Below are 11,494 nucleotides of genomic sequence, written 5' to 3'. Positions count from 1 at the left end.
CACGTATGGTCACCCTATTGTAGCCTGTTGCTATGCGATTGTTAGCTTGTTTACAGGTTCAGGTCACAAGATTGCATTCATACACACTATAGATTTGACACGGGTCTCTCCTTCACTGTGAGTCTATGGGATCTTTTCACCCATTTTAACAAAAATCATTCACTTAGTCTGCTAGGTTAGAACGTAATGGCACATTTCAGTTTCATGTCTGTAGCACAAACAGTACAAATCCAGACACATGCCAAAGAGAAATATTTTGGATGGCTAAAATTGTAGAGTATATTAAGTGCTTTTTAAATGCGATATATTCAGTAATGTTAGTATTATATTGTAACATGATGCTGTTTGATAAACTGAAGTGATAAAGCCTTGAGCGGATTGATCTTCATTACTCACACAATCATTAATATCATGAGTTACCAACAATACCATCATCGGCTTGACGTTGATAGTTGCAGAATAAAGCTCACGCCGTCCCAAATCACGACAAACGTTCATTAGCAGAAGCAAGTGACCCACGGTCCTGACCTCTGACCTTTTGATTCTGACCCCTGACCTTTAGGTGCAGTGAGAGAGGCTGAGTTTCAGGATGCCTTCTGTGTGCATTTTGAAGAGCAGTTTGAACTCGGTGGGCAGCTGGTGTGATTCCTGCCACTTGGTGGTAAACTTGGTTCCTTTCTTGTCGTAGTAATGATACGGCAGCTCTTTCCCCGTGTTTGGATCCCAGCCGAAGGGCCAGAAGCCGTACAGATGAACCTGCTCGCACATAGAGGAGGCCAATGTGAACATCAGGATCCCTGTGCTCAGGCGCTTCGGGGACAGATGTTTGGTCTTCCAATACCTGCGGGCAGAGAATATTTGACATTGTTTATTTTTTACTTTTTAATTGCTTGTAAAAGAACAAAGAAAAGTTCATATAAAGTAACATGTTAGTTTCATTATTAACGTCTGTAATGAAAAGGGATTTTATTTTGAGTTCTTGTTTTTTCTCTTCTTTTTTTGTTGTTGAGAAAAACAAGGTGGAAAAAGGATTAGCAAAATCAATAAGTGTGAATCAGCAACCGGGTGAATCTCACAAAATGTTTTTCTTTTGAATGACAGGGTGTTTATGTTAAAGGGGACCTTTTACAAAACTTCTCAAAGATGTGAAATACATTTTTGGTGTCCCCAGAGTACATATGTGAAGTTTAAGCTCAAAATACCATATAGATAATTTATTATAAGATGTTAAAATTGACACTTGTAGGTGTAAGCAAAAATTGCCATTTTTGGGTGTGTCCTTTTAAATGCAGTGCCGTGGTTGGATAGTGCAGATTAAGGGGCAGTATTATTATAATAAGATCCCCTTCTGACATCACAAGGGGAGCCAAATTTCAATTAGCTATTTTTTCACATGCTTGCAGAAAATGGTTTACCAAAACTAAGTTAATAAGTAGTTTTTTGTCACATTTTCTAGGTTGATTGAAGCATTAGGAACACAATTCTAGCACTTAAACATGAAAAAAGTCAGATTTTTATGATATGTCCCCTTTAAAGATAATGGGCTCTGTCATACACCAGGTGCAATGCAGCGCAATGCGCGACGCAAGTGTCTTTTGCTAGTTTCAACCCGGCGCAATGATAATTTTCACGTTTAGCGCCACGTTGTTTAAATAGCAGATGCATTTGCGTCCAATTTTGCATCCATGGGCGTTCTGGTCTGAAAACTAGGTGTGTTCAGGTGCATTGTTGGCGCGTTGCTAGTTTGAGGCAACTAAAATAGACTACACCATTGACCAACAAAAACCTGCTCTAAAGTCTAAAGTCAATGGCACAATATTGTTTTTGTTATTTAATGAGCGCATTAGTATGCGCCTATAAACGCATACTTATCACATACATGAATGCGCAGCAGCACAAAAACACTTTTAAATATGAAAAATTAAAGGATTAAAATGGAAAAGATTACTATTGAGTCTCTTGGACATAAATGAGAACTGATTATGAGACGTTAGAATTTAAAGAGTTGCTTCACCTGTAGCCTGGTAAGTAAATAAATGCTTTGCTTTAAACAAATGCATCTGGGATTATTACGGTTAAATTACGGATGTATTGTATATGATGACTCTGTACCTGTGAATATGATGAGATGAGAAAAATTTTAAGTAATGCTTTTTTTAAAAAAACATTGCGCTGTCCGAGTGCTGAAACTTTTCGGCTCTCCGCACATTTGTAAATTCTTTATCTCTTGTTTCTATTTTAAGAGTACAAACCCTTTCTTGCATATTTGTAAATTATTTTATGAGATTACAATGATAATGTAGAATATCAATACATTTAAAGCAATTAAAAGCCTGCTATTTGTAATTCTATGACAAAAAAAGGCTTTTAAAGGTTTTAATCCAAAAAAATTCAATAAAAATGAAAACAACCCAATTATTTTACATTATTCTTAAACTGGGGGTCTTCTTCCTCCGCATAGTTTTTCAGTTTACAGAGTCCGTCATCTAAATAGGGATTAGACATAGCGCCAGAGCAACTGGCTATTAAAGGGGATGAGAGATAAGACTTTCATTGGTTTATAGCACGTTACGCCCAAAACACACCCATTACTCATTAGGAAAATATGCACAAACCAGTTTTCCCGTCGTTAAATTAGCAAAAGTGGCATTGGACACACCAATTTAGACAGTGCACTTTAAACAATGCGCTTAGATCGTTAAAATAGGGCCCATAATGTCACAATGCAAAAAAGATTCAATTTTAAAAAGCACAATCCTGTGTGGAGATATTTCCTTCAACTAAAAGCCCCCAAAGCTCAGTTCTGAGATTAAATGTGACCTAAGCATCTCATCATGAGATTCATCCATTTATGTGAAACTTGAAGCCATTTTTAACCCAAACCAAAATCTTTCCATTACAGATGAACTTAAAACCTCATCGACACTTCAGACCCCTGCAAGAACTGTCACCAACACCCTTCCAACTAAAAACCTGATGCCTAAATGCATTGTGAAACAAGACAAATGTGCTCATATTCCATGTTTACAGTTAACGCTTGTAAAGCACCAGACACTAAACGGTGGTTACCCATAAACCCCCAGGAAACAAAGCTAATGTGTCTCGACAAAACTGGCACATGTGTTTGCTGGAAAAATGTAATATGGAAAGAAACGACACATTCATGAAGGTCGTGTGTGTGTGTTTGTGCTTTTGAGCTTCACACTAGAGTTTTGCTCAGAGCAAGGTTAGTTCAACCACCATCTCTAATACAACACTTACAGCACTGATTAACCGAGTGAGCGAGAGAGAGACTACATTTGGCAGATGCTTTTGTGACTTACAGTGCATTACAAGGTATACATTTTTATTAATATGTGTGTTCTCTAGGTTTGAATCCATGACGTTCTGTGCTGCTAACACAATTCTCAACCACTGAGCTATACAGGAGCACAGGATAATCTGTGCTGTCTCTTGCCAGGCAACATCCCAACTGAAATAAAACTTTAGAAACAAGTGATTTTCACACACTGTATATAAGCAGCCTCTCTGTGTTTTATATAAATGAACAGTGTTGGGGGTTTTTATATTACTTTTCTGAAGTAACGAGTAAAGTAATGCATTACTTTATAAATGTACACATTAATATTTAAGTGTAAATAAATGTAGTCACGTAGGGTTATGCAATCTATGCGTGCGTTATTGGGAACAGTTTGAGTCAGAAACGGAGATGGCAGGCCAGAGCTTGACATTTTCGTGATGAAAATATGCAATTTCTGAATGCAGAACTCATAAAAAAACACATGCAAGGCCAAGTAAGAAAAAGTAACGCAAACGTAACATAACGTAAGCATTATTTTCCATGAAAAGTAACTAAGTAACGCAATTAGTTACTTTACGAGGAGTAACTTAATATTGTAATGCATTACTTTAAAAAGTAACTTTCCCCAACACTGTTAATGAGAGCCAGTACGTTTTAAAACTGGACAAATGTGAATTGGGTTTGCTTTGTGTGTGTCCTCTATAACATTTAGCCCCAATATCTGTTAAAGGTTCCAATGGAGCTCATGAGCCTCTTACAGGGGTTCATTCTGTCAGATAGACTCACTTTAATGGGATTGAAGAAGATTACAGGACAACAGCTCACACTGAATGATGGGTTAAACCTCAGTACACACACACACGTACACACACACACACGCACACGCACACACATATACACACACACACTCATAATCTCATCTTTCCCTCACTTTATAATCTTTTATTTCATTGATTTCTTCGGTCAAAATGGTTAGTTTCATATACAGTTGCTTTGATATACAGTGAAGTCCAAATCTCATAGACAACTAAAACAATTACACTCGTGATTCTTTTGAAACGCTCACTATAAAGGTTACTAATGTTTCACTATAAAAACTGAGAATGTCTTTGACCTTTAATACCTAAAGCATTAGAAAATAATTTGTGCTTTAAAAACATTAATGACGCAAGATAATCTAACCTCTTGTAAATAAAGTTATCTAAATGAATAAATCACAGACTGTTTATCATTGTGATTAATTACCATATTTCAAACTAGTACAGTCAGTATGTATCAGTGGCGAGGTCAGAAATGTTAAACTGAGTGGACCTTAATAGGGTGAACCTCAATGCCTTTTCTTAAATTACATCATTTTACATAATTTTTTGAATTATGGATTGAATAATTTTCGAATCAGCATGAACGGATTTGCAAGGTTTAGTAACACATGCAAATGATAAACTTTCTATATAATTAATTATTTATTTCTGAATGATGCAAATTTTTATTATTATTATTAAAGAGATTATTATCATTTATGCGTGATTTATTTTGCTTTTCCATAAAGTTATTTGGTGTCTCTTCTGACTGGATGGGCCAGCCGTCAATCTGAGTGGCTTTGGACCTTTTGTAGCCTCGCCACTGGTATGTACATATTTCAAGGTATCCCAAAAATTAAAATGATCCTCTTGTTAATGTGATGTCACACTAACAAAGCCTCGCCAATGGCCACTGTCTGTATTAGCATAGCTTCTGCCTTCAGTGAGTTGTACATTGTCAGTCATATCTCAATAGTGTGATACTATTGCCTTACATTGTATTAATAGGAATCAGATCTATGAAAGCGCAGTAGCTCATTTGCATTTAAAGGTACAGTTACACAAAAACAGCATTTTTCTCCCACCCAACAAAAGATCTGTGAGGTATTTTGAGCCGAAACTTCACATACACATTACGGGCACATTTATATTTCATCTTGTAAAAAAGATCTTTAACAAACCTGTCCCACAAAAGGCTCTTTGCAGTGAAAGAAGGTTCTTTAGACTATTACAAGGTATGAAAGAAATGATTCTTTCAGGAACATTTGACTTAAACTTTTTTTCTGTGGTATTGCTGTAAAGAACGTTTTGTAGGTCCTTTATTTTTTTAAAGTGTAATTTCCAGAATACAATAGCAAATCACCTTGATACCATGTCCAACAACCCATTGCATGTACTGAGGATAATGCAAAACACATTTAAATTTTTAACATTATACTCAAAATGCCATATTTGTGGACATTTGCTCAGTCAGTAAAATGGTCCTTATCTATAACTGGGGTGGTACCCTTTCAAAAAGGTACACCTTTGCACCTAAACAGTTCATATTTGTAACACAGATGTAAATTTTAGTACCAAATGTATACATATCTGTACCTAAATGGGACCTTTTAAAGGGTACCGCCCCAGTGACAGCTAGGGACCAGTTTTTGATATGTTTTTCTGACAGTGTACCATGGTAGCACTATGGTATTTTTTGAAGAACCATAGTGGAACTGGGATATGGTACTAATCATTTAGTACATAACATACATCAAAGTACCATCTGATACCATCACAGTACTGTGGTGCTCGTATGAATATTTTTGTGGTAAAAGTGTAGTAATCATGTTTTTCTTCAGTGCATTTATTACTATTAACAAAACCATGGTTTTACTACAGTAATCATGTTTTTTTTTACTTTTTCCTCGCCAGCGTTATTTAAAAAAGTTGCCAGCCAGCGGCAGCATTTTTGATAATTTTCACAAAAGTTTAAAGCCTTCCAGAAAATGTTCTTCTTAACCCTGGAGAACCTAAGAACCCTTCTTTTAGCATCAATTAACATTGGCCAAATTTGACCCATGGGTTCTCCATGTTTAAAAAATATATACATACAGTATATCAAATGAAAGAACAGACCCTCTGCTTTAAAAAAAAATCATCCCATCTTCATTTGTTCTCTTTTTATCACCTCTCAAATATAGGTAGGTTTCTTCAAAAATACCACATTTTGAGCAAAAAGCTGAGATAACCGAGTTTTTGTGAATGACTTTTGATAGAGATCAGATTTAGAATAATGATCAAAACATACAGACACACAGAGTTTAAACTGTTTGACCTAAGAGGTTGCTTCCGGGTTTTATAAGTTGGGTAAGAGTGCCACTTGATGGATAATAGCGGAAATACAGATTGCCGGAAAAACTTGTCATTTGCAGGAAAGTGTTTTCTCTTAATTGACGAGTTAACTCCTCAATGGCGGGAAAATAGTTAACTTTAGTAAAACCATGGTTAATTTTCGTAAGGGTGAAGCCAAAAGACATGCTATAATATAATACGGCTAGTGAATGATAAACACAAACACACAGGCCACTATCGTAATGATAAAACACTCCGAGTCTTACCTGTTTACATACTGCATAATGTTTCCTGGCCAGGCTAACTTCACTTTAAGCTCACCCTTGTGCTCTACAAAAAAATCGACGAGTGTGCGCGTAACCGTTGCGGACGTGTGGAAGAAAAAGGCGGGAATCCAAAGGATGGCACCATCGAGCTTCTTCAGACTCAAGAAGAAATTGTTTCTGTCCTGTATGGTCAAGAGGTTGTTGTAGTATTTCTCCAGAATGCTGGGGTTGAAGGTCGTGAGATTCGTCCTGCGGCCCACGTCTTTACGGAAGACCTCGGTGGGAGCGAAGTTGCAGCGGAAGACGAAGTCGTACTTGTCGATTTCCGGACCGCAGCGGCTGCCGGTGAGGATCCCACTGTTGCCGATGACGGCACAGGTGTTATAGCGCTTGTTGATGATCGGAGAAGAATCTGGAAGCAAAGACCTGAGGTTTTCCCCGATGGAGAAGACGTATTTGTGACTGGAGTAGTCGTAGTGCATCAGCTGACCCACTCGCACGCTGCTTTTGGTCAGGGTGAAGTTGTGTGGAACGTCAATGTATTGGGCGATTTCTTTACTGAAACACAGAAGAAAATCAGAACATTGAAATGCAAACACTGATCACCATAATGGTGGTTTGTGGAAATTGAAACTCAATTGTGCTGTCAATTATTTTTTTTCTCTCTCTTTCTCGCTGCACTAAATGGCAGTGCTGTGGTTGGATAGTGCAGATTAAAAGGTGGTATTATTTTAGTAAGATCCCCTTTTGAGAATTTCATAAAAAATGCATACATAATGCTTTTTATATTTATTCTCATTATTGATGCAAAACATGCTGGGAACTGGAAATCCACGCCCAATATTGCTTTAATACAACACAAATTATTCATGTAGTCCCATCTTAAATAAGTCAATTTCACATAGGTTGATTTAAAACACATGTGGTATGCCTAGAAACCAAAAACGATATTGGATTAAATCAGCAAATTTGAAATTATGTTAAATGTAATTAGGGTCAGAAACCTTTTTTCTCAGTGTATATGAATAAAATCATTCCCATCTTCTGTGTATGTGTGTGATGTTCACCTCAGGTCTACATAAGCAGAATTATTAAACCTCCAGTTATTGGAATCCTGCAGGTTTTCATTGAGAGCGTTATTGAGGGACGTGAAGGCAGGGTCCACAAACTTCATTGCCAGTTGGGACCTGATGAGAAGCAGCACAAAGGAAACAGACATCAGAAACAAAAACTGTTTCTGTTCCTCTTCACAGGAAGAGTTCGCCCCGATGTGCCCCTGATGGCAGATGTTAAAAGTGGTTTCAATCAATTCAAAGGGATCCAGCAGCCTGTCATTCACCCCCCGCCCGGGGCGTTCGATGCCCAGTCTAATTAAAGCACCGCTTTTAGACACAACGCCTGCTCGCTTTCTCACTCTCATTTGTTAAAGCTTGTTCCGTTTCATTAACAAACTTATTTGAGTCTGGATTAGCGCTGTAGAGGTCAGAGTCTCGTGTTGTTTTACAGCCCGCTGAGTCTGTAAAAAAGGTGTTTTTAAGAAATACACAAAGGCTTATAATCAGTTTTTCATCAATGCACCGTCTTGACGTTGTCGCTAAAAACCTGAAGTAACCTAAAGGTTTTATGTTTAAAGTCTACAATAATTGATTCACTTTTGTCTAAGTTACTTCTGTGTAACTTCTAACAAATCCACGCAATTCAGAAATCATACTCTTTACTTTTTAACATAAAATAACTTAAAGAGCACCTATTCTCCAATTCATGTTTTTACATTTTCTTTGGTGTGTAAGTGTGTATTGAAAAATGCTAACGATATGCAAAAGGTACAAACCCCAAAATAAACGATGACGCGAGTTATCGTCTCCAACGTAAATCTCTTTTCTTGGACTACAACAAACACACAGATTGTAGGCAACAGTTCACTTCCTGGGATTGGTGATGTAGACAAGACCAACATTAGCATAATTCCTCCCACTTCTGACTCACAGCCTGTTAGTTAACTCCTGTTAGCAACCGAATCTTTCAAACATGGTAAGGAGTGTGACATTTCCTGCTGACATCAGAGGTATTCAGGACAATCACAACGTACAAATTAGCTGACCAATCAGGGACACAGAGCTTTTCAAATCCGTGCCATTCAGGAAGACAGAGAAATCTAGAGCTACAAAAATGTACAAGATAATGTGTTTTTTAACAATAAACCATGTGAATACATTGTATTATATCAAATACACAAAATAACCTTGTTTTTTAGCAATGAAATGGCTGCTCTTTAAAGGAATACTTCACTTTCATAAACAAAATCCCAATCATTCACTCACCACCATGTCATGCAAAATGTTTATGTCTTTCATTATTTAGTCAAAAGAAAGTTGTTTTTGGTGGCAAAAAGAGGATGGTTTTGCTAGATAAGACCCTTATGCCTCGGTTGGGATCGTTTAGCATTGAAACTGTAAACTGTTGAGGTCCACTAAAGTCCACTAGATGAAGAAAAATCCTGGAATGTTTTCCTCAAAAAACTTCATTTCTTCTCGACTGAACAAAGAAAAACATAAACATCTTGGATGACATGGGGGTGAGTAAATTATCTGGAACTTTTTTATGAAAGTGGAATATATCTATAATTTAGGGTGCTATAATATTCAGTTTTTAATATTATAGATAAGTTCAGTTTTTAATTTAATATAAGTGGTACAGACACACACAAACACACACCAAAGTGAAACTCTTCTTGACATCATGATTTTATGTTGAACTGAAGTAAGCAGCTCTGCTGGTTTGAAGTCTCATCTCTGGCAGAAGTTTAAATAACTCAGACTAAGCGATCTGAGTAACATATGGTCAACCTCCCACCTGATCATCCGCGTGTTCTCATGACTCTTGCCATAAAACCTTGAGTGAACTAAACCAGATGTGATTACAACTGATATGAAACAGACAGAAGAGTAAATCAGCACCAAGGACAGCGACTTAACCAACAGAACAACAACATCACAACCAGTGTTGGGCAGTAACTAATTAGAAGTAATAATATTATACTTTCCCTGGTAACTAGTAGTGTAACTAATTACTATTTTTTATAATAATAATCCATTCCAAAAAAATCTAGTTACTAGTTACTAGTCATTAACGCAGGAAGCTAGCTCTTTTTCGTTCGGCCAATATGTTTGGTTGATTCCACCTGCTTGAGACTGTTGCACATTTCAGTATAAAGTATATGTTACGGCTTTATTAAATTACACAAATTGTTTAAAAAAATCTTTGAGACAGTAATTTATCTGTAATTTTCATGGATTCACAGACTGCGAAATTTATGCAATTACCAATTTTTTTAGGGGTGTCGTAGAAAAGGAATGTAACTAGTAGTGTAACTAATTAGCCTAATGTTACTTGGGAGTAATACACTGTAAAATATTTCTGTATAAATTACAGTATTACTGGGTATTACTGGCAACTAGCTGCCAGTAACTTACTGTAGATTTTACATTTATGTTATTTACTGGCAACAGTTTGTTCAAAGTTAAATGAACATAAAACATTTTCAGTCTTTATCTTCTACAGTAAGTTACTGGCAACCAGTTGCATAATTACAGCAAATCTTTTACAGTAACTAAAGTAATAACATTACTTTTAAAAAGAGTAACTAGTTACTAACACTGTAAGTAGTCTTACTTAGACCATAACACAGAGTAACACAAACTTTTATTAATTTATTAACAAGAATTAATTGCAAATATAATTTTTTTTATTGAACGATGATGGCGTTTACATTAAAACATAACAACAATTTTGATTATATTGGGAAAATAAGATATAAAGGGGCAATAAAGTTAGCTGACTGTTTGTAAATCCGTACTCTGCGAAATATGAGAATCTTTCACATTCATGAGGTAGAAGTTAAAACTGATCTGCGCATGCGCAGTGGGCATTATGACAACAGGCCTTTGCAAAATCACTGTACATCACAGAGAAATAAAACATGATTACATCAAAGCCAACACTTATTGACCTCGTGTAGACTGATATATTTTAACACGCGGATTAAATCTGGTTTCCTATTGAATTAGAGACACACAACCTCATTAAAACAGTATAAATAAACATGCTTACATACCGAAATCCCGCATGAAACATGTACATCCGCGGTCCTCCGACAATGGCGTATTTCGGGGAGGTGAAGATGAAATCTTTCTTTATCGATACGTAACTGATCAATGATAAAATAAGCAAAGCGACGCTGAACATCACCAGACCCAAAACACTGACGACCCGAACCATCTCAGCCCCAAACCCAGCGATCACACACGGAAAATAAACATCATGAATGTGTTCAGCATCATTTTAGATGAGGATGATGTTGGATGAAGGATACGGATGCTGCGGTCCGCCGCGTCTCCCTTTAGCATCAGACGCTCGCATCTTTCTCTGTCTCTCTCTTTGAGATCTGTGTTTAGGTTAAAACATCACCGCTCAGATTGAAGCTTTTCCCCTCAAATGCATGAACTCGAGCTGATATTTAAAGGAGACTCGACCTCTATTCACAGGTCTAGCCGAGAAATAAACAAACGGAAGTGACAGAGACTCCACGGACACGAAAGGGTTACGCATGTTATCCTGTTTACATGCATAAATCTATTTACTCAACTAAATTGATATAGGCCTACATTTTGAGATCATTATAGTGGTTGTGCCTAAAGATGTTTTGTTAATATTGATCCTACCTGTTTTTATATTTTGTCAAGTATGAGATATATATACAGTTGAGTTTGTATACATTTTACCCAGTTACCCCG

At 36.7% G+C, this 11,494-nt stretch overlaps 1 protein-coding gene across 1 annotated transcript; it reads right to left on the bottom strand.

The window, feature by feature from the left end:
- Nucleotides 1-556: 556 nt before the first annotated feature.
- On the bottom strand, nt 557-11,277 carry st8sia3 (ST8 alpha-N-acetyl-neuraminide alpha-2,8-sialyltransferase 3). Its single transcript, XM_065243643.2, has 4 exons — nt 10,816-11,277; nt 7,769-7,888; nt 6,702-7,259; nt 557-841 (listed from the first exon to the last, which is right to left on the bottom strand). Exons 1-4 carry the CDS (start codon nt 10,977-10,979, stop codon nt 559-561), a joined length of 1,125 nt encoding a protein of 374 aa, XP_065099715.1. The 5' UTR covers nt 10,980-11,277; the 3' UTR covers nt 557-558.
- Between the last annotated feature and the right edge of the window lie 217 nt (nt 11,278-11,494).

This window comes from Paramisgurnus dabryanus, chromosome 18, assembly GCF_030506205.2.
Source record: "Paramisgurnus dabryanus chromosome 18, PD_genome_1.1, whole genome shotgun sequence".
Taxonomy (NCBI): domain Eukaryota; kingdom Metazoa; phylum Chordata; class Actinopteri; order Cypriniformes; family Cobitidae; genus Paramisgurnus; species Paramisgurnus dabryanus.
Note: the sequence above shows the minus strand (reverse complement) of the source record. Positions and strands in the feature narration are given on the sequence as shown.

Bases quoted from the DNA above. Each gene is read 5' to 3' on its own strand.
- st8sia3 (XM_065243643.2), bottom strand. From the start codon at position 10,979: ATGGTTCGGGTCGTCAGTGTTTTGGGTCTGGTGATGTTCAGCGTCGCT. The intron at 7,260-7,768 runs GTGAACATCACA...TCTGTGTTTCAG, and splicing joins TCTGCTTATGTAGACCTGAG to TAAAGAAATCGCCCAATACA. The intron at 842-6,701 runs GTAAGACTCGGA...CTCTGCCCGCAG, and splicing joins ATTATGCAGTATGTAAACAG to GTATTGGAAGACCAAACATC.